The following is a 25,036-nucleotide window of genomic DNA, read 5'->3' on the forward strand; positions in this document are numbered from 1 at the left end:
ATCCATGTGGCATTATGAAGATATACAACTGTTGTCACAAAAATTAAAATTCTCATGGTCATCTTCATGCTGGTTCTTATTGTCTTTGTCATTATAATTAGTCTCATATAGATAAGGTGAAGCGTATATATTGTGATCTCCTTTATTCTCATTAACGGTATGATCTCCCTTCTCTTATTTGTATGACTTTCTTAGACCAACAATTTGTGAGTTATTTCCTTCCAAATTATGCATATAAGCCTAACAAGACAATTATAATTGTAATCCCTGACAATAATTTATTTTCTATGTCATTTTAACGATTGTTTGTTGCACCAAGAAATTAGTAACATTTTGTTAAATTTGTCAATTTGTTTTGTATATTATAAAACATATTTATATAAATTATACAATCTTAACATATAATGTGTGTTAAAATAAGTGTAGAGATCACATAAGAGTGAAAGTCAAACAAATTATCATAAGAGTGAAAGTCAAACAAATTATCAAAACTCATATCTTAATTTTATGGGACAGCCAAATGATAAATTCTTTGAGTTTCCAAGATGGATTACTTTTTCCCTTTACTTCCAACTTTCACAATCTTATTTTTCTTAAAGTCTTTTTGTTATCTTATATTTTTTATTCAAATTATAGAAAATTTGTAAGATGAATATATAAACTACCTAACTTCATAGGTTAAAAATAAATCTCAAAATAATACAGATGATAATAGTCCTTCTAATTCTGACTTTCATAATTTTGCTTTTTTTTAAGTCTATCTTTTTGTTATCTATATTGTAGAAGATTTGTAAGACACGTATAAAAACATTTTTTAATATCTTAATTTAATATATTTAACTTCAAAGATGTCATTGCTTCAGAGAAATTTCCTAATTAAAAAGAACAAATTTTTATCCCAATGCATTAAATATGTGAGGAAAAAATATTATAACTGTTGTTCTAAATTAAAAATATATGTAAAATCAGATAATCAGAAAGTTTTGGCAAATATTAGATCAGAAATTATCAAATAAAAGGTATGGGGGGCATTTCCAAAGTTCAAGGTATCTTAAAAATAGTTTTCCAGCAATCTGCCGACCGTTTAAAATATGTATTTTAGTTAATATCCTATCAGATTATGAGAAAGTTTTGGCAATATTATCTTCAATCAGAAATTATCAAATAAAAAGTATGGGAGGCATTTCCAAAGTTTTAATGTATCTTAAAAATAGTTTTCCAGTCATCTCCCAACTGTTTAAAATACGTATTTTAGTTAATATCCTAAATATTGTGAATGACATGCCGTAATCTCAGTTTGATTCAGATGCAGAAAAGTAAAGGCCATTGACTGCTAAACAGAAACTAATTATTTTGATCAAAACTCCTTGTGTACAATGTCACAGCTACAAATCAAGAATTATCGACTTATTTCTGGTAAAAAATAACTTATTGACAGCATCATGCTCATATGATATAAAGAGGAGACTTGCTCTCTTGATGAAACTATTTATTCTATAAAATATTTTAAAAACAATGCACCGTACCATCAATCCTCTTCTCATTTATTTACGTCCAGCAAGAAGATTTAGCAGTTATTCGCTTTGGACTGCAATGAGTGAAAAACTCCGGCGGATAAAATCCTCGCATCACCATAAAGAGTCACCGAAATTTACTGGATCCATCTTCAAGCCTCAGTTTACTCAGCTGCCTTGGTTTTCTTGTAACTATTCATTAGTTGCATCTGCACATCTTGAGTGACTGGAGCATGTTCCCGATACTCCATAGTAAATTCACCTTTTCCCTGCATTGCAAATTTAGTTAAATGATTTGGTTTCTGTCAAGAAAGCAACAAAATGATGCCCAACATAGGCAAGCGATAAAATGTTATGGCAAAATGAACACAACCAAATAAATGATATATGTATCAAAGAATAAATTTCAAGAAAACTTTTGAGTCGCTGCATTTAAAAACCCTTCTCAGAGAGCCGAAAGTCCGAAGAAAGAGCTTCCAAAACTTGCTAGAGAAACGCATAGCTTCTTCTGTACATGGATAATAAGTTTAATTGATATATTTTGGATGAAGAGGATGAGAAGTTTTGTTTAGCAGTTTAATCCATAATTTCAAGTCACCAGGCAAAATATAGCAGACCCGAGGGAAGTACACGGCAAACATTGCCAAAAATTCAGCAGAACTTGGCTAGGTGAGCTAACAGGAAACTTATGAAGCTGACAGAATAGCTCCAAGTTAGGTGAGTTTTGAAACCATAGTTTAACACTACAAGTTGTGCTGAAAAATGGGAGAATCTTGATGTTCTAGCAACAGGGAGCTATAACATGATGTAATGAATATCATTGAATAAACGATACTCTGAATGGTATTTCCTATGTAAAGTTTCACAGGCCGTGCAAAGTCATGGGAAAAAGGTATCAGAGTACTGATTGTTAAAATTCTCAATGCCTTTAATAAGAAGACTACTGAATTTAGGGACACCTTGTGAGGTCCCTTGCGAGATTTTCTCTAACTTCGCAATCTACTTAGACAATCAAATTTATGATTCTTATGGCCTTAATGGGGCATGATGTGAGGAGTTGTATCTCTTCAATCACGTCTCTTGATTAATTACACACCTAATCGGTCTTATCTTTTGTTTATGGACAATATCATTAACTTGACTGATTATCATTTAATCAATCGGATCGTTCTTTCTTAAAGACAGTAATACTCTTAATTATATTGTTCCTTACATCTAAGGAAGGCGTTTGCGCGATTTAATTAGACATCGAAGGGGATTATGATGCGCCTCAAAAGAAGATTCTTCCTTGATTGATGACAGGAAAAAGGGTCATCTAAATGATGGAGAAACAAGTAAAATGGCACAAACTAGATAACAGAAAAAGGTAGTTCGAAATTAATTTGCCGGGCATCCTGCCAAAAGTTGATGGTGGAGAAATGTTGAGCTACACACATGGCACGGTCAAATATAATTATATATCATATTTTGAATAGTAAGGGTTGAGGAGAATAAGCTTCCTCTGATACTCTTAGCTTTGAAAGATAATGGAAAATACTTGGTAAATAGCATAAAAAATGTATAGATGAGTACTCGTAGGCCATTAAAGAGAAAGCAACTGAATATAAGGTCTGAAAACAAAAATAGCTCAAAGATGATGTGCGAAGTAGAAGTTTCCATTAGTGGTTTTATCCTTCACAGCCATGCAGAGGAATCAGATAATAGTCTAGAAACTACATAAATGATTGAATTCAAGGAGGCTAAAACAATGATTCACTGGCGGATGGCGTACAGAGAAATTTTTCTTAGTAGTTTATCCTTTAAAGGTAAAAAACTATCAGATATGGTAGTACTAAACTGAGTATAGACATATAAACAACACAGAAAGTGGTGTGTTAGTGATATTATGGGTTCTTGGTACCATATAAGGAGGTAGTCTACTAGTGTTTGATGCTTGTTGATCCTATAATTCAGAGCCATATGTTAACAGGTTCTCTTCGTTGTGTGGATTGATTGAACACTCGGGAATGGAACTTTATAATGTGGGCCAGAGTATGGCTGAAGGGATATCAAACCCTTCCTATCTCGATCATTATGCAATCACAGGAGGCAGCTCAGAGTTGGCACACAAGCAAATTAGAGAAATAACAGGAACAACACACAGAAAGAGAACCTTTTAGGAGCAGAAAATGTGTCATACGTGTCTGGAGGCGATGCAGAATTATCAAGTTCTAGAACGGGACATGGACAAACTTGAACTTAATATTCAACCCCTTTCTGTAGATTTGATTTGTGCATATTTAGACATGCAACTGCTGGCAGAGGGTTTCCATGAATGTGACCCGAATTGGATAATGAGATAAGACAAATTCAAGTCAGCTGAACCATTAAATCTCATTTGCATAAGTGACGGAAGAGCAACATTTTACTCTTGTAACTCATAGCTAAGTCACAAGGTTTGAATTTGAATTCGAGTTCAGCATTCGAAAAAAATCGACATTAAATTCGCCATATATTAATTTAATTATTTTTAAATATAAGCTATAAATCCACAGAATTCTCAAAATAGTTTGAAATTGATAAATAATTTATCTAAATAACTCAACCTTATTTTTTATGAAAGCCATTTCCATTAATTTAGATTGAGGTATTCACAAATATATTTGGGGATTCTGAAGATCACTCCACTCAATATTATTTTAATATATTAAATATTGTAAAATTCAGACAAAGTCTGCGAAGTGTAAAAATTTGCCAAAATTCAAATTTCATGGATGAAGTATGATGAATGTTGCGACTTAGACACCTGGTATGCACATTCCAATAATAGAGCATGCCAGTCAATGCAGATATTGAAAGAGATTGTAATAAGAGTGTAATGTGCTTAAGAGTCTTAGACACTCAATGGCCAGTATTTTGTATTTTGAATTTTTTGATGTCTTATTAGTGCTAAGATGTGAACACATGGTTGTCACTCTATACATATAGAATGCATTGGCATTGTCAACTTTTCTTCAAGAGCAACAACTTTGCATTTTTTTGCACTATTATGAAAGTAATTGGTAAAATACTTGCTTGTTATTAACAGAAACTGAGAGGTCAATATATACAAAAGAATAAAGCGATGTTTCCATAGGAAACCATTCTATTCTAGCTAAAAGAACACTAAAGAAAGCTAACTGATAACTACAGCTAACAAAATATTAGAAACATTCTAATATTTACAATAGTTACAAATAAATAACCATTAACTAATAATAGAAGCCTATCTATTATCGTAATCCCCTACCTTACCAAATTGTCCTTTGAATTTGACAAACTTATCAAGACCATGAGGCTTGGTGAGAATGTTTGCACTTTGATCTGTGGTAGGAACATACTGCAAGTCTTGTTGTTGTCTTCAACAGCTGTCGTATGTAGTGACAGTGAACATCCACATGCTTGATTTATTCATGGAAGACTAGTTTCGTGCTAAATTGAGAACGCTTTCATTATCAACAAACATAGTGGTCGGTCTTGTTGTTGACATCTATATATCCCCAAGCATCCGACGAAGCCAAACAACTTCACAAACCTCCTTGATTGTCCCTTTGTATTCGGCCTCTGTAGAGGAAAGATAAACTACCTGCTGCTTCTTATTGGTCCATGTGACGACACCTAATCCCAAATTGATCCTAGACTTACTAGTCCATGTGACAACATTTGATCCTAAGGCTGATCATTGGATGGCAGCAAAGTGTGTGCTTCATTATGTGAAGGGCACTTTAAATTATGGACTTCTTTACTCTTAAAGCTCTAATTCTAGACTTACTAGTCCATTAGATTTGTATTTGATTTTGTAAACCCATTTGCAGCCAATGGGTTTCTTCCCTGTGGAAGATTAGAAAGGACCCATGTGTTATTCTTCAACAGGTTCTGGTGTTTAGATGTCATGGCCTGTTCTCACTCTAGAATACCTTTAGCCTCGAAATATGTTTGAGGTTCAAACACAATGTTGGCCATGAGAGCAAAGTTAATAGACCTTGTACGTTTGCTCTTTTTCCGAGCAGTTCTCCCATGAATGAGCTCATCACCATGAAAATCAACAAGTGTCTTAGGTTGGAGAGGAGAATCATCAACATTAGTATTAGGAGATGCTTGGTGACCAAGTTCCTCATTTGAAGAATTTGGATCAAACTCAAGTGAAGCATCTACAAATCAAGGTGATCCTGTAGGAGAAGCTGAAGGTGTTTGTACAGGGATCACTTAGATAATTGGAGCTGTGGGAGATACTGGAGCCCTCCCATCAGGTGGACCTTATGGAAGCCTAATTCCCAAATCGTAAGCTTTCATAGGTTGGTCTACTAGATCAATAACAGGGGAAATAGGCTTGAATGGTCCTCGATTCTCATCAAAGACTATATCAGGACTGCACGAGAGACGGGATGTCTCAATGTTGATCAAGCAATAGGCTTTGTGAAGACTACTGTATCTAGCAAGATTGAGTTTTTGACTCTTGGCATCCAACTTGGTGTGTGACGCATTAGGGATCCAAACAAAAGCAAAGGAGCCAAAAACCTTCAAGTGACTGATTCTAGATTGCGACTTGACTAGGCCTCTTCCAGAGTCTTACCTTTGACCGCCATTGTGGGTGACCGGTTGAGAAGATAAACTATAGTATTAACTTTTTCTGCCCAAACCTTCTTCAAAACATGTTTGTTTTCGAGCATGAATCGAGCCATCTTAGTGATTGAACTATTCTGACATTCAACTACATTATTTTGTTGTGGTGTGTGGTTAACTGGCGTTTGATGCCATGAGTATCGAAGAAGTTTGGAGAATTCATTAGAACAAAATTCCCCCCATTGTCTAATGGAAGAGTGATAATAGATTTCCTAGAATCTTTTTCAACCAAAGGTTTAAACTTTTGAAATACATGAAATGCATCTGATTTCTTTTTAAGAAAATACACCCACATTTTTCTATTGAAATCATCAACAAACAACAGAAAATATTGGGACCCAATAATAAGAGTGGCCATAGGGCCACAGATATCAACATGAACAAGCTGAAGTACCTGAGAAGCTCGCCATGAATTGCCACTAGTGAAAGGTCTGCGATGTTGCTTCCCAGCCTGGCATGCATCACAAACTCCAAGCTGCTGAGCTTGAATCTCTAGCAAACTAAGGACAAGCTCTTCTTGAGCAAGCTGAGAGAGATAATGGACAATTAAGTGCCCACACCACTTATGCCAAAGTGTGCTAACAGAAGACCGTCGAGCAGCCATAGCTAAGTCTTGAGAATCACCAGAATTAGTAAGTCAGAAAAGACCATGATCCTCAAGACCCACTGCAACAATTGACTGAGTCATCCTATCAATGATGGTACATTGATGTGAACCGAAGGTGACATCTAACTGTGGAGAACGTCTCAATAACTGACTGACTGAGAGTAGATTTAGTTCCATCCTTGGAACATAGTACACATCGAGGAAAATGAGATTCCTCCTAGTAGACCGAATTTGAATGTTCCCTTTACCGACAACAGTGTATTCTTCTCTACCACCAAAAATAATAGAATCTGAGTAAGGCTGGTAGTCAGTAAACTAGTCTTTGCATTGGGTGAAATGACGAGAGGCCCCTGAGTCAATGTACCAGGTAGATGACATCACATGATCGACAGGTCTTTTAGCCATGAAAGCTTAAAAGACATATTTCATTTGCTTAGCACTATTCCCTTTGGGCTGTGAACCTGATTGCTTAGATTGGGTAGCTAAGCGTTTTCAACATTCAACTTTCATGTGACCAAACTTGTGGCAGTAGTTGCATTGAATGTTCTTCTTTTGGGAACCTTCTAAAGTTGGAGCAGAGGACTTTAGTTGAGACTTGCCTTTATCCTTCTGAAAGAATTTAGTAGCAAAGGCTTGCTCTGTGGAAGTAGAGCTAGAATTGCTACTGAACTGTTGTTTCCACCGATCTTGCTTAACCAAAAGTGTGTAGAGATCCGTAACTTCCGATCAACACCAGAAGACGTGGTGTTTAGAGTCTCGATAAAATGCTCGTAGGACTTTGGTAAACTCCGGAGAATGATAACCACAACTCTTCCTCCATCTTGCGACCAATGGCAGGCAACTGATTATGGATTTCCCAAATCCTATTCAGGTGATCGTGGAGCAATGTTCACTCACCCATGATAATAGAAAACAAAGTGTTCTTCAAGAAGAAAGCTCCCTTTTTGTCAGAAGTCTCATGAAGATTTTTGAGATGTGCCGATATCTTGACAACTGTCTTGTTGTATGGAATCTGAGAAAGATGATCATCAACTACGAATAATTTGAGAAGATTTGTATCTTGATCGACACTAGGGGCAGTTAGACATTGTGTAACACCTAGAACAATCTGATGGGTATTCTGATATTCAAAAATTGCTATTATCCACTGCTTCCAAATGCCATAATTCCGACCATTGAATTTGGAATTGCTCTCGAGAAGAATATTAGTCAATGATGCCATGACACATTTATCAATGAAAAAATGTGAAAATTTGTTAAGGCACGTTCTTCGAGGCAAAAAACGAAAGATCCAAAAAATTTGAAAGGTGGCCTAGAAGAGAGCTTGAAAAACCTAGAAAGAATATGTTGTCAGTTTCTAGATCCGCTGGCACTCAAAAATATTTGACAACCTAGTTGACTTCTAGAATCCGTATTTTTTTGATCCAATACAAAAAAATTAGGGTTTTGAACAAAACAGCCCTGCTGCAAAAATAAAAACAAAAAAAAATGGCGGATGTGTGCAGAAAAAGCAAATGGCAATTGCAGAAAAATGGCCTTAAGAAACAAATATCACATAAAATAATTTCAAAAAATATTGCTTTGATAATTTCAAACAAGAAATTATAATATTTTTCTAAAAAATTCAAAGAATTGGCTATGATACCATATTATGGAAGTAATTAGTAAAATACTTGTTATTAACAGAGACCGAGAGGTCAATATATACAAAAGAATAAAGCGATGTTTCCTTAGGAAATGATCATAAAGAATAGACATATTCTATTCTAGCTAAAAGAATGCTAAAGAAAGCTAACAAACAACTACAATTAACTAAATATTAGAAACATGCTAATATTTACAATCGATTACAAACCGATAACCATTACCTAATAATAGAAGCTTATCTACTATCATAATATGCACAACATATTGTATTTGGAGTTTGGACTAATATTTTTGTTGGCACCCTTGTGAATCGAGCTATCTACTACTTGTGCATTTACAAACTTTTTATAATGAGGCAAAATTAATAAGTGAGATATCACTCATTAAGAGTATGCCCTAAGATGACAAAGCAAGATCATAAAGTTGAGAAAGGAAGTTGCAAGCATTTCCCAATCCATAAGGAAGCTTGATATAATAGGAGTCCCGAGGCTTTTGTGGAAAGCTTACAATTTCCATAGAGGTTCCCTAAGCAAATGAGGCTTGGGGACCCTAAGCAGCAGCCCCATGGCAATTTATAATCCCAGCTCCATCACTGTTTAAAGACGAATCGAATATTAAAGTTGAGCCTTATAAAGCGTTGCCCCACTTTTTGTTTTCTAACTGATTGACAAAAGTGAGTTCTTCTATATAAGTGAAGAGTGTAGATTCAATCTCGTAGAGTCTAGGTCTAAGTCCCTTTAAGTTAGGCAGGTCTCTATCGGATTTTCCCTTTTCTCCCTCTCCTCATTCATAGCCAGGTGGGTTTCCATTTTTGCCAAGTAATCTCATGGGTAGGTTAGTGCCTAATCCGATGGAGATTCATTTTACTCATTCAAAATCAGCTACGTTCTATATCCATTTACAGCGTATCACTGTTTGAAAAATTGATGCTGGCGAAAATTTGGAAATCGTATTCTCTTTGGTGGGTTTCCTACCCATGAGGATGATTTTTCGTGAAGGGCAATAAATGATGCACGGACATTAAAAGCATGCAAGTAACAAGGCATCATGCAAACAATCAATGTTTCATCTATGATTATGACTCCCAAATGTGGCTCAGATTCGTTGTAGCCCACATAATCATTCTTGGCAGAAAACTGAAAACTAACTTTTCCTCGGTGGGTTTTCTACTCATGAAGTTAGTTTTCTTAAAAGGCAGTTTGGACTAAAAAGAGATGTTAACTGGTCCTCGGAAAGGTCTTCGCACCTCATCTAAACATTTCCGACTTCAAGAAGGGGGATTGTCCAAAACCTGATTGAAAAAAGAAACTTTAGCAGAGAAACAAAAACTTTCTCCTCGGCAGGTTTTCAACCCATGAGGACAGTTTCCCAAATTTCAAAGGAAAATCAAGTTAGTGATCAAGTTGGATTCGCAAGTCGTATTTAGAACATCTCAAAATGATACTAAAGCGAATTGAACCATTATGGAAAAGAGATGATAGTCAGGATCTCAATTGGTGGAAATTCTCCCACGGGGTACCCTGATGGTAATTTTCTGAAACTTAAGATGAACGGAAAAGTAAGAAACGTGTTTATGAAAAGTTACTGTTGAGTTCAACAAAATAGTGAAAAGACCCCTAAAAGGTCTGTTGAGCTTTCACATTTACTACTCAAAGGGTATTTCCTTAAATTCCATTCGTGTGACGTGAATTTTGAAGAACGGACGAATTAGGGCTTTCATATATAGAAGCATAAACAGTTGAATGAGTTACCGCTTTTCTTTGAATTGTTATTTTGTTAATGCGCATAGCTTTTTGAAAAACCAGTAATTGTTGCATTTGTTATTCCTTGCGCCATCTTCAATTCGAATCTTGTTCTCAAAATCATGGCGACCAAGTTCGTGGGTTTCAATGTATTGACTGGAATCAAATCCCAATTGCAGAATTTTAGGCACTTCTCTTTGCTTCTACGACATGGAGGATTTTCAAAGGAGGGTAAAGTCTGAACGGATTCACCCCATCACCAAGAAACTTTGGGGATGCGAGTTAGTAGAAGCCACTAGTTTTCCGGTTGCAGTTCAAGCCTCGGAATTGATTTACAAGTGCATACATCATTACAACCCGGAGACAAGGCAGATTGTGTTGCCTGATGACACAGTGTTAATTTCAATTGACAGGCAAATTGTGGTAAATTTCCTCTGTGTGCCAAAACGGGAAGAATTCTTAGACTTAAACTTTGAGGGAGCCGTCTTTGAGTTCTCCGCAAAGAAGATGATTTGGAGGAAGGAAATCATGCAAACCCATCTCTAAGTTCTCCGCAAAGAAGATGATTTGGAGGAAGGAAATCATGTAAACTTGGTTCCAAAATCCACAGCGTGCTAAGAGTAAAGTTCTTAAAACCTTGTTCGGGACCAACCTCAAACTAGAGATTATTGATATTTTGGTTCTCCTACATATGTTGAAAGGTGAGGTAGAAGCTTTGAATTTTGTTGAGCAATATTTCTTTTTAGTTCAAGTCATTTGCTTTAACACTCAATACATTGATTGGGCTTAAGAGGTAAGTGAAATTTTGTCCAGTGCTCTTTGAGCGGCCAAATTTTATAATACGTTCTCTATGTCTTCTTTCTTGATTTATATGTTGGCCTCGTTGCAACTATGGCCAGGCCTCTGAAGACTAGAGTGTTTCCCTGATGATGTGAAATCTTATGAGTTTTATCAATGCTTATAGTTACAAAATAGTTATGCAGAGTATGTGAAAGTAAATGATGCATTTACTATGAGGATTTGCAGGGAGCTACAAGGATGCCCAAAGAGGAGATTCAGTCCTAGAGCCATGGCCACTATCAACTAGTTTGGGAGTTATTTCATTCAATTCTCATCTTTCTCTTATTTGCGTCTTGCAACATTCGACGGATTCCCCTTGAAGCTGCCAAGGTATCCTAGAGACATGCTTGTGCTGATCGAGGTTGTGTAGCAAGCCCTTCAAGTAAACATATTGAGCGGGAGCTTGAAGAAGAAAGGGTATGAATTTCCCATGAAGGTGGGTGCTTTTAGCTGCGACAGCTGCTCCGACGCTAAGAACATGTTGAAGGCATTTGAGAATAAGTATAAGCTAGATATGTATGAAGTCTTGAGGCCCATGTTTGACCCAAATAGGTATGCTAGGGATGTTTTGTAGATAGGAAGTGTATAAAACATATCACCACCATTGAAGATTACTGGACCGACTACAGGGATGAGTTTGAGAGCTGTGATCGAGCCTTCGCCAGACAACAGTTGATCAGGTGAAGATCTACAAAGTTAACATTGATGTGGAAGGGGTAGAAGATGACGGCCAAAATATGTATAGAAACACTTACTTGACTAAGCTCAGAAGCACTCCCATAAGCTCGGAGCCTTATGAAGATGCCGGGGAGGAGCTAAATGTAATGGTGGCTCGAATCTACAAGAGGACTAGAAAATGGGTCGAATGGACCACAGCTCGGAGAAGTCAGAGCAAAGACACATTTGCTTAGGCTTCCTCAAAAGGAGCAGCGACTTCATCTTCTTAGTGGTGCATCAAGTGCACCCTTGTCTATTACTCAAGGGCTCGCACAACCATCAGATGGAGGTGACCAACCCCCCGACAAGAGCATTCCTCTTGCCAAAAATTGCCAAGACAGTTCTCTACCAATAATTGGATCAAATACAAAAGCCGAGAAGAAGGCAGACGAATTGAAATATAGCGCAGTCACAGTGGCTCTCTCCCCCCCTAGTAGCCCGATCCCATCTGTGAATGCTACACTACTCCTACCAAGTAGTCCCCAAGTACAAGTAGTGGATCTTGGAGATGGTGGAAGCAGTGAAAGTGAATCTACTGAGTCTGATGAAGCCGCAAAGAAGACTATAGAACTAAAGAAAGGTCCTGAATCTTCACATCTCATTTGGCAGGTCTCGAAGAATCCTTTCTCTTCAGCTACGAAGACATTGACCTTGGTCAAAAGAAAGATGTTCAGTATAGATACACTCGGGACTGCATCCAAGGTGATTGGCACAAAATCATGGCTAGAGGACACCTTGGATAGAAAGAAGAATAGGAAAGAAGAGAGAGTTCCCAACAAAGATACTTTATCTCTGGCTATCTGCTTTGGATCAGCATTGAGTAAAGTCAAGAAGTAGAAGACCTTGTCAATTCTTGGACAAAATCCTGACACAGGGCATCTGACTATGGAGATTGCCAAGCCCACTAAAGAAGGAAGGATTGAAGACATGTCTGCAGAGGATTTCTTCTTATATTTTGTGGATCTCGGAGAAGTTAGATATGACACTAAGGTGGGCCTGTGGAAGTCAACAAATGATGTGATAGAAGGGCAACTTGAAAGTCTTAAGCTAGCTAAAGTCAGAATGAAAGCGAAGATTCATGAACTTAATTGCTTCATCATGCAATTAGTCACAACATGTAGTCTCAACATGGCCACAGATAAAATAGTCCATTATCTTCTTTTGCTAAATCGGAAGGGTAAATTGAACATTAATGTAATTCTGTTGCTACATTTGCAAAAATTAAAAATAAAAATATCAGGCATTGTGATGTTAATAGTCATCCATAGCAAATGTGAATAGTACATTCAGAATTGCATCCTCATTGTTAAGGTTGTAGCTTCTGTCGGATTGATTCTAACATGAGATACCTTGTCGATGGTAAATCATCTTTAAGATAAATATCTTATATATATAACATATATTATATATTATTATATAATAATATAATAATAAGACAAAAACATTGAAGGCTATGCCTTCCTAGGAAGAGATAGAAATATGACTAGCTCCAATATGAATGAGAGGATTGATTGACTTCTGTTCCAGGAAAAGAGTACAGTCGAGAAGCAATAAGGTACAAGATAAAGGGGAACTTACTAAACTATTTCATATTGTGATTCAAATTAAGAAGAACTTTAGTACTCATTGTTTCACAGAAGTTTTTATTTTCAAAGAGTTGGCAAATAATCTTCGGGTGGTCACATATAACTATCCTAATCCTTATTAACTGGATTATGTGAAACAAAGAGTAGCATAAGAGGTTATCAAGCAACAAAAAGTTAACATGAATGAGCATTATACTGAAGAGGTGGTAGATATTGTTCCTCTTAATGTTTGTGGTGTAGTCTTTGGCAGACCATAAAATGCATGCAAGATACGATATCTTTGGAAGAAGAACCAAAAAGACAATTCGGACGAAGATTGGCAACGTTATATCACTAAAAGATGTGGATAAATAAAAAAATCTCCTCGGTAAGTAATAATTAAACCAAATGATTGACAAATACCAGTGAAAAGTTTGATTTGTATCTTCAAGGAGAAGCAACACAATGAAATAGTTAGAATACAAACCCGCTTCTAGCATGCTTACCAACAAAGAAATAAAGAAAATGGAAAGTTGTTGCAACAATCAAGGTTGGTATCCAAGAACCCAAGGCATACCACCTAAGAGAATGGTTGAGCATTAGTTCAATATAAACTCAATTGTCCTCTCCCCAACATTGTTCTCTATAGACAATAACTATTGGAAGCTAGTGAGGTTAAAAACAACTTCAATCTTTGTTAGATCAAGGTCAAAAACAAAAAGCGCACTCTTCTTCAAATTGATACTTTGTTGGGACCACAGCTCTGAAACTCTTAGAGAGCTCATGATTTTCACGAGTATTCAAATGTCAAAATTTGAAGGCACTACTTGCTGTTGAGCCAGCACAGTCCAACATGTAGACTCAAAGAGTACTTGCCAAGTCCACATGCTGGAGGCGCAACGAAAAAAGAGTGACATGGCTGAAATGTGGCAAAAAGTTGATATTTTACCTTCAATTACCAATCCAACATCCAGTCTCTCTCAAATAGCATCTGACCTCTCTCTTTGAGTAATTAATGGAATTTTAAGGTGAATAGTGAAGCAGTTTTCCTGCAATTTTTGGTATTCATAGTACTTTCATTTCCATATTTCTTTTATATTTCTAAATTGTTTACTCATATGTTTATTTGTGTTCCACATGCATTAAAAAATTTAAGTAAGGTTTTGTACTGCTTGTCCAGGTTTTTAAGAGAAAGGTTGTGGGGAAATGGTGTTGAGCTTATAGGGACAGTGGGGGAAAGCCTATTAAAATACTTGAGCAAACTAAAAAAATCTGAATCTTTAGAAAGCACAAATGTGCTAATTACCAATAAAAATCCTCCCTCATTAAGTATTTAGGGGTTTACAGCAATTTCGCTTAAAGGCACTTTGCCTAGTTTTATCGTCCACGTGAAGAAAGTTCCCTCCAAAAACCCAAGATGTCCCAAACATTAGTGACAATGCTTCAACCCCTATGGATGTGTCCTTGTTGAACACTGGATTTATGCATCAAAATGATATTTACAGAAAAATGACGGTCACTTATTCTTGTTACATAGGAATTTTTATTGAGCATAGGGTTTAAGTATATAAAAATAAATAAAAAATTGAAGGCTTTTAATGTTGTTTACTTGTGTTTTACATGCATTTGAATTATAGTTGTTCAACCGTTGGTGCCTATCCTTCAATTCGTAATATCTTAACCAGCCAATCTCCAGGTGCAAGCTGTAAGGAAGGATACTGATGATGTGGGGTTTATGGTTTTTTTATAATATTAAAAAAGCTAAAAGTCTTCAGATTGAATATGTTTTTGGTATTTTAATCCTTCAATTCGTAATATCTTAACCAGCCAATCTCCAGGTGCAAGCTGTAAGGAAGGATACTGATGATGTGGGGTTTATGGTTTTTTTATAATATTAAAAAAGCTAAAAGTCTTCAGATTGAATATGTTTTTGGTATTTTTTCAATGCTAAAAGTAGCACTACAGAGTTGGTGGAGAGAATGCTGCTAAAATAAATAAATTATCATTTGCAATTATTGTGGGTTAAAGATAAATAGTTGCAACTTGCACTGATCAACTCAAATACCACATTGGAGACATTGTTGGGCATGGTGTGAAATTGTATATGAACGTTAAGCTAGAAGTTGAATAGGAGATGTAAACACTACAACCATTGATAGACCCCAAAAGGTTGGAGGTATGGCATTCGTAGCCATTGTAATGTCAATATCTATGAATGCCAGCATGGCAAGAGAATTAGAAATTAATATGACAAAGATTGTGGGTTACTCTTCTGGTCCATGAATTTTTACCACATCCACTTCATTAAGCTCCAAGAAAGTCCAATCACAGTGTTTATTCAGTTCCATGGAACATGATTAGTTCACAGCCTTTACTTAAAGGTACAATTTTGCATAATCGTAGGCATGAGATGTGCAAACTTTTATAGCTATAAGCCAACATTGATAAAGGATGCAAAGTTCTACTCAATATGACACAAGCAAGTGATTACTCCATAAAACAATGGCAAATGCAAAGAAAGTTGTGGGAAGAGCAAAGGGAGCATTGACGCAAGTATGGATTGACCATAGTATCCAATGGCTGGATATATGGAAGGATTTGAAAATTCATCAATTTCTAGTGGCTTCAATTGAAGGGATGGTATTATTGAGATCCATAAACACCTCAGACAAAGATGAAGAAAAGTAGAGAATTCAGGTATAAAGTGACAAGAAGATTGTTTTAAAGGTCAGAATAAAAAATGTAGTCCAAATTGTGATAAATAATGCATTGCCATATGAGGTAGAAGGAAAGACTACATGAGGAAAGGTAACCAACACTTATATGGACCCCTCATGTTGTCCACTCGTTTAATGATTTTTTTCGGAGAATAAAGGCAAACTTGATTGTGTCAATTAGTTTGAAGATGCTGTGAACATCACCAAATACATTGACAAACGCTCTTGGGTATTTAGCTTATGAGAGATCGAAACATGGGGAAAGAACTTGTGCAAGCATGACACAATTTGCAATTATTTTCTTTACCTTCTAAAGTACTTATAGTACACTAACATCTTTGAAGCATATGTTTGTGAGTAAAAAATAGTTGCATCCTTTTTAAGCATAGAAACAGATGCAGAGAGGGTCATAGAGTCAATTTCTAATGATTACTTTCCAAGAAGCGCTATTAAGATCATTGACATAACTTCAAACTTTTTGTTTGAAATTTAAATTGTGTCTTAATTTCACTTTGTATATTCTAATCACAACTTATTTTTAAAAAACTAAACACGTTTTGTGTTTAATTGCAAACTTTAATTTGTTTGTAATTATCAAATCCTTTAGTCAAGGTTTTGTGCTAGGTGGATGAAGAGTAAAAATTATGAGGTTGTGGATAAGGCCAAGTGTTACATCCCCTATTTTTGTTGATTTTGAAAATTTATTTAATCGTTGATATTTCAAGCTAATCCGAAATGGTTGGTTAAATTAGTTACTCATTTTAAGTTCATATGAATGGAAATATCGGTTATTCGTTATGTTTTACAAGGAATGAAAGATGTTGTTAATTATATTGCTATCATATGAATGGAAATGGTTAGCTGATATGGTTATTAGTTATGATAACAACTTTTTTATTTGAATAATCTAGACAAATGCTTTCATCAAGTTAATTCTTTTTGCAAGAAGCACAACAATGGGAGAAGAAATTGGCAGAGAGGGAATAGGGTATGAGGGCACCAACCTGTCACTAAGTTAACAGGTATGAGTCTAAACTACCATAGTCAGGAGAAAGTAGGCTGAGCAAAGTAGATTATGCCAAGTGTCCACCATAAGCTAACAAGGTCATCAAGTCTAAAAGATACATAAATATACATTCACTTAAACATTAAGCAAAGCAAAAACAAATGTTACCTTTGATTTGAGAATCTGGATGCTTTGCAATCCTTCTTCGAATGTCAGACATAATTTATTATAATGATACCTGTGGTATTTACGCACATTTGTACATGTTATATATAAATATATGTGTGTGTGTGTGTATGTATGTTTGATGCATGTAGTAGAGTACGTATATTTGAAATATAATGTGTATGTATCTATATTATACATAACATGTACAAACATGTGCAAATAATATAAGTATTATTATAATAAATAATGGGAATGATTTTATAGTCTTCTTCTTTCCCTTAAATTAAATTTATGCATAAAGTTCATCAACCTCTTATCATTCCTTATTGTCTCGGCCTTTCTATTGTTTTCAATTCTAGCGCTATCAAGATTGTAACTAATGCTCGCTAGCAAGGCAAGAGAATTAGAAATTAATATGACAAAGATTGTGGGTTACTCTTCCGGTCCATGAATTTTTACCACATCCACTTCATTAAGCTCCAAGAAAGTCCAATCACAACATTTATTCAGTTCCATGGAACGTGATTAGTTCACAACCTCTACTTAAAGGTACAATTTTGCATAATAGTAGGTATGAGATGTGCAAAATTTTATAACTATAAGCCAACATTGATAAAGGATGCAAAGTTCCTACTCAATATGACACAAGCAAGTGATTACTCCATAAAACAATGACAAATGCAAAGAAAGTTGTGGGAAGAGCAAAGGGAGCATTGACCATAGTATCCAATGGCTGGATATATGGAAGGATTTGAAAATTCATCAACTTCTAGTGGCTTCAATTGATGAGATGGTATTATTGAGATCCATAAACACCTCAAACAAAGATGAAAAAAGAAGAGAATTCAGGTCTAAAGTTACAAGAAGATTGTTTTAAAGGTCAGAATAAAAAATGTAGTCCAGATTGTGATAAATAATGCATTACCATATGTGGTAGAAGGAAAGACTACTTGAGGAAAGGCACCCAACACTTATATGGAACCCTCATGTTGTTCACTCGCTTACTATTTTTTCGGAGAATGAAGGCAAACTTGATTGTGTCAATTAGTTTGAAGATGTTGTGAACATCACCAAATACATTGACAAACACTCTTGGGTATTTAGCTTATGAGAGATTGAAACACAGGGAAAGAACTTGTGCAAGCGTGACAAAATTTGCAATTACTTTCTTTACCTTCTAAAGTACTTATAGTACACTAACATCTTTGAAGCAGATGTTTGTGAATAAAATATAGTTGCATCCTTTTTAAGCATAGAAAACAGATGTAGAGAGGGTTATAGAGTCAATTTCTAATGATTACTTTCTAAGGAGCACTATTGAGATCATCGACATAACTTCAAACTTTTTGTTTGAAATTTAAATTGTTTGTCTTAATTTCACTTGTATTTTCTAATCACAAGTTATTGTTAGAAAACTAAACAAGTTTTGTGTTTAATTGCAAACCTTAATTTGTTTGGAGTTATCAAAGCCTTTAGCCAAGATTTTGTGCTAGGTGGATGAAGAGTAAAATTATGAGGTTATGGATAAGGCCAAGTGTTACATCCCCTATTTTTGTTGATTCTGAAAAATTATTTAACCGTTGATATTTCGAGCTGATCTGAAATGGTCGGTTAAATTAGTTACTCATTTTAAGTTCATATGAATGGAAATATTGGTTATTCGTTATGTTTCACAAGGAATGAAAGATGTTGGTTAATTATATTGCTATCATATGAATGGAAATGGTTAGCTAACATGGTTATTAGTTATGATAACAACTTTTTTATTTGAATAATCTGGACACATGCTTTCACCAAGTTAATTCTTTTTGCAGGAAGTGCGACAATGGGGGAAGTATAGGTAGAGAGGGAATAGGGTACAGGGGCACCAACCTGTCACTAAGCTAATAGGTATGAGTCTAAACCACCATAGTCAGGGGAAAGTAGATTATGCCAAGCGTCCACCATGAGCTAACTAACTAGGTCATCAAGTCTAAAAGATACATAAATATACATTCACTTGAACATTAAGCAAAGTAAAAACAAATGTTACCTTTGATTTGAGAATCTGGATGCTCTGGAATCCTTCTTTTGATGTCATACATAATTTATTGTAATGATACCCACAGTATTTACGCACATTTGTACATGTGTGTGTGTGTGTGTGTGTGTGTGTGTGTGTGTGCATGTAATATAATACATATATTTGAAAATTTGAAATATAACGTGTATGCATCTATATTATACATAACATGTACAAACATGTGCAAATAATATAAATACTATTATAATAAAGCATGAGAATGATTTTATAATCTTCTTCTTTCCCTTAAATTAAATTTATGCATAAAGTTCATCAACCTCTTATCGTTCCTTATTATCTCAGCCTTTGTATTTTTTTAAAATTTTAGCACTATCAAGATTGTAACTCATGCCCGCCACCTTGCAATTTCTTATGCACGTAATTCTTTCTTGATCGGGCATAATTCCTTTGAAACCAAGCAATGTTCTATAAGATGGCAAATCGCAGTCTCTCATGGGTTGGTCTTCCTCTCATTTGCAAATTCTACTATTTCCTTTTTAGTTTTTTACCATCAGAACTTAAACACTGCTGTGAGCGCTGAACAACCTTTAAAGCCTTACCTTTAGCTCACGTGCTGGAGCAGGGGAAGGACACCTCTTCCTACTTCCATGCAGCCCTGCTAGGTCGTAACTGATAACTCTTCATGACATTAATGTTGTTTATGGTAGTCTGAGGTATTGTATTAATTCTCTTTACACTGCTACTGGTCCAAGCAGACATTATTGAAGATAAAGTAGGGATTGAAGTTATGTGCATAGTCATGTTGTTCATGGGATGAGCTGTCGGCTCAGAATGTTTATATTCTTTACCTTTTAGCTAATTTCATAAGGCACCAGTAAGAGAGAATTCATGTGCAAACACACTCTATATCCTGCGGCGGCACCCTTTCTACATGCCAGCAAGAGCATGGAGATTTACTCCAATAGATGTGAAGCAGTTGAGAAGGCTTGCCACTTTGCTTCATGCAATTTTAAGAAACTCTTGAAGGAAATTAATGATCTATTATATTGTTCAACCAGTCTAATATATGATGGGAATGTTACACAAAGAACCATCAATGAAGGCCAGGCAAGGCTGAGATGTGTAGTGTGACCCCATGTAAGATGGTTGTGCTATATCTGCATTTAAACCAAAATTCATATCAGAACCAGTCAAGAAATTACAAACTGAAAAACAGAACTTTAGTTAGCTCATGGTGGGCAGTCGGGTGTAGTCTTGTTTGTCAAGTCGCATGTTGGGTGATCGAGCACATGGTGTCCATGTAAATCTCTGGCCAAGCTAGGTTTAGTGGCTATGATGCTGTTGTGATCAGTAAAGGTTACGATAACTTGCAGTCGGATGGATGGGCTGATAGGAAGGTTCCACAGCCTAGCTGACTGTATAGTTGACACTCTAACACTGGGATGCTCTAGTGGTAGGACAAGATGGTGTTCTCATGCCTTATCCCATGCAGGGTAGGGCCATTCTCAGTTAAGAGTGAGAGAGGGATACACTAGGTCCACAGTTGGGTGGTTAAGCCTCTAACAATGCTTCTCCTCTCCACCAGTGCCAAGACTTGCACAGGACAGGTTGGGTCTGCATTGTTACCTTGATACGATTTAGGGGGTACTTATGTTTCCTCCATGTTTCATTTCAAAATTTAGCTAGTTATGTAATTAATTATGTTTGTAATTAAATTAGTACCTCTCAGTAACATGAAGTAACATTTACAATATATTATTAATTAGTTAATGAACTCTCTCTCGTGCAATTTAAATCTTTCAATTTAATTAAATAAATAAAGTAAATCACCTATTTTTAGTTTAAGGCCTTTCATGTGAAACAGTTAAATCATTATAACTGTTAATCCCATGCATGTGAATATGTAGTTAGTTTTTTTGAATGATTAAATTGTAGAGAAACTCAGGGTATGGAAAGATGGGTGTTACATATTGTATGAGAGCGCTGGGTTCGACAGTAAACCTTGGGCTCATCATTGATTACAAGGAAACTGAAATATAATGTTTGAAATGGGAATGGGATGAGAAGCTGAATGACACCTTCGAAGAAGCCCCATTACCTCGTTCATTTCTTTCTAATTAAGAATATGCCCAAATTTGACTACTCATATTGCTCCATACACAGAGATGATGAGACATTAGCCTGTGCCTTTATCCAGATCAGGAAGGAAAGAGTCAGACGGACTCCTGCCAGGAAGGCAATCATGAGGAACAAACTCATCCAAATTTGGAATAGGGTGTCTAATTTCCTTAAAGAGTTATGTTTTAAAAAGGAAATTGTACTCACAGCAGTGGGAAAGTTTGTTTTTGTGATAAATGAAGTTGTTGCAACAGAAACTCATTGTCTTATTTATTTGAGATTAATGAAGAAAGTAATGAGAACTAATGGAATTGTGTACTTGCTCATCCTTGTCATTCTTAGCAATCAGTTATTATTCTTCTTCCTTCATTCGAATGGTAAACATATATATGTGTGTGTGATATTGTGATATTGATGGATGTGATTCTGCCCAAATTTTAATCTCCATTTCTGATTGGGAAGAGTGAGTAAAATTACACAAGTGAATGCATGGGAGAATCATCATGGGAGAATGATAGTTTGAACTACAGAACCAGGTATTTATACTAAGATCCATTGACTATGATAAAGTGCAGATTTATGAAGGCTTGTATGACCAGATGAGGATGTAAAGAAGACATTCAAGTCTATAGTATATACACCAGACAGAGAGAATTATATGAAGATCAAATCAGATTTGAATCCCGAGTGACATTGGTACATGCAGTCTGCACTACACTAAGCACTCAATAATCCTAATCAGCAAAATATATCCACTCAGCCAAGTGATAATGATACAGACAGCAGGAATATATGAATACAGGAGAACAACATCAGCAGTCGAGAGTCATTTGCAGAAAAGAAGAAACAGTGACATTGTATCAGCAATAGAATTCAATCCTTATTGAGATCACTAGTCAATACAATTAAATCTCTCTCTTCTATCAAATGCAATCAGATAAAGAGCAGAAAGCATACCAGCCATCAATTTAAACATCTCGAATCAATTGAACAACAAAAGGAATTGGCAGCCGTTATATATCAAATCTGATCAGGACTTGGTTCTTAGAAACTATGTAGAGGGATCCTCATATGCAAAATTAGAATTTACATCACAATGAGATTTTTCTAAAGCATTTGACAGTTGAAATTCCTGAACAGGGCAAAAGTTTGTTTCATATGCAACTCTGGAGGAACCAAGTATCCATCGGGGTTAGTCAGTGATCTATTACCGTCATGAATTCAGTTGCACCAAGCTACTTTCGTCCATGGTAGTTTAACCAGTTCACCAAACTTATAGTATGGAAACATAAAGATGCATAGACTTACAACAAAGATAGACCAGGAATGGAGATATATGATGGAATGAATATTGCGGAGAATCATCGGACCACACATGAAAATAAATTTATTATGGGCAGAGGACAATTCAAGCAATAAGAAAACACAGTTTGATCAGCAATTGCAGCAGAGAAAGGTCTCAAATAACTAGAATAGACCATAGTGAGATACACAACAAAGGAGAAGATACAAAACAAAAGCAAATACATTAATAATTTAAGCCTGAGCATAGCAATGTGGAAACAAGAGATCCATAGTCAGCGGCAAGAGAGGAAAAAAAGAGAGTCAGAGAAAGATTGTGTGAACTGTCTCACACAGATATTCCCAAACCATACACCATAAAAGCTAAGGAAAGAAGTCCCGACAAAATAATGAATAAACAAATTAATGGAAGCCATATGCGACACTGTTGGGAGTGGAACCAATATTGTGGGTCAAGCTTGGCAACAAAAGATGGTTTAGGGAATTCCATTGATACCCATGGTGTTGGGGGAGACGGCAACATTTTGCACAGTTCTATTTTAAAGAAAATCAAAGATTTTTGCTTACCAATATGGACATCGATGAACATAATAAAATATACGGAAGATTAGTTGAGGCAAATAAAATAAATATTTATCCATCTGCAAAGAGCCTGTCAGGAATAGTTATTAAAATTATATTACCAAGGGGCACAAATAAATTGAGGTAATGTTAAACGAAAAGCTTATGCTTTGAAAGTGAAGAGGCACTTTCACAAGGAGGACTCTTAGATATGAAAGAATATGTATATATATTTAAAGAAAGAAGAGCAATTGGTAAGAAGTATAAAAGAAAATTAAAAAAATCTTGTATGGAGGAATAAGGATGATAAAGGGTGGCTTGTAATATAAATTTATATATTTCAATGATAAATAAAGTTTTTCCTGCTCATGTTTATTCAAGGTAGAGAGATTATAATTATGATTAAGATTCATCTTTTATGATCAGTAATAAGATTATTGAATTATTCTGACAAGGTTTTTTGCATTGGACCTTTCCGCATTCTTTGTTCGACAATCAAAGATATTGTGAAATAAATAGGTGTTTCCTTGTCTTTGTGTAATTGGATTTCCATAGAAGAAGATAAGACCCTTTTGGACTAACATTGAATTGCATATAAGTTTTGTCTTTTGCAGAGCTCAGGAGTAATTGAGGATATTTTAAACAAATATTGTCTCAAAAAGTTGTACGTAATAATCTTCATTGTGGTTGATTCTGTTGCCCAAATAAGCGAAGGCACTACTCCTTTGAATCATTGAAGTACAATTACTAGATTCATAATTAAGTCAGTAATCAATATATTTCCTCCTTGCAAGCACTGAATTAATTATTGATAAACATTATACAAAACATTCAACCATTTCAAGCAATCACATAACTTTATATTGATCGAGTTTGAGGATTTTGCCAATTGAATATAGAAAAGCTTTGAACCGGGTGGTTAGGTTTGAGGTGAAGGTTTACCCGCCTAGGTGTAGCGAAGCCTAAAGTGCAAGAGAGCTTGGATTATTGTTGTTCATTGGCCATAACTGATTGAGGAATCCTATTGGAGAATTGGCAAAGCTCTTGGATTTCCAATCTATGATTTTGGGAACCAATAGGATGAACCAATTATATTTCAAAAACCTTAACCAAACGATATAGAAAACGATGAAAACAACAACCACATGCAAAATAAAATATCTAGGGAGGTTAACTCTTAGGGTTCTATGGACCAACTGTTCCAAATTTCACTTGACACCCAAACCAGAATGGAGAAAATGGAGAAGAGAATGAATGCCTTAGTTACCAAACTTGGGAAAGGGTATGAAGACACCAAGTCCTCACTTTAGCCTAGAGCCGAGGCAGAATCCAAGAACACAAGCTTCCTCCAATACAGTTGGAAATTCATATGAAAAAGCAAATAGCAAGTGAATTGTCTCCCGACATTAAGAAGATCAAGCCCCATAAGTTTTCAAGATCTGAGTCTGGGGATGTTGTTGAGGCATGGTTGACTAAAATGGAGAAGCATTTCAACATCAAGAGCTTCTCCAGTCCTCAAAGGTTGTTTGGGGAATCGAGTAGCTTAGTGGGGAAGCTACTACACGGTGGGAAAATAGTAGGATGGAATTAAATATTAAGACCACTGACATCACTTGGGATAAGTTTGTCACTATCTTTAAGAACCAATGGTAATTATTCAATTGGAAATCGGGTAATCACTAACTCAAGATCAAGAAAGACATTCATAAAACTGCCTTTAGAACCCATTATGGGCACTATGAATTTGCAATTTTGCCATTCGGGTTGGCCAATCCCCTGCAACCTTTATGAATCTTATGAATAGTGTATTTCAAGATTGTTTAGACAAGTTTGTGTTGGTATTCATCATAGTTACACCGCCTTGGGGG

At 35.7% G+C, this 25,036-nt stretch overlaps 1 protein-coding gene across 2 annotated transcripts in view; it reads right to left on the reverse strand.

Moving 5' to 3' along the window:
- Positions 1–1,326: 1,326 nt before the first annotated feature.
- LOC149567576 (elongation factor G, mitochondrial-like) overlaps positions 1,327–25,036 on the reverse strand; it is a 186,537-nt gene continuing 162,827 nt past the window's right edge. Inside the window, exon 20 of one of the 2 annotated variants that reach the window (XM_089820814.1) lies at positions 1,327–1,783. In XM_089820814.1, the coding sequence (XP_089676940.1) occupies positions 1,679–1,783 (105 nt within the window). In that variant the 3' untranslated portion in view covers positions 1,327–1,678. Of the gene's footprint in view, positions 1,784–17,169; positions 17,235–25,036 lie in introns of those variants that run through there. The other variant, XM_089820815.1, reaches the window with a different exon arrangement.

Source organism: Cupressus sempervirens, chromosome 3 (assembly GCF_028749045.1).
Source record: "Cupressus sempervirens isolate cs-2001-9-10 chromosome 3, ASM2874904v1, whole genome shotgun sequence".
Classification (NCBI taxonomy): Eukaryota; Viridiplantae; Streptophyta; class Pinopsida; order Cupressales; family Cupressaceae; genus Cupressus; species Cupressus sempervirens.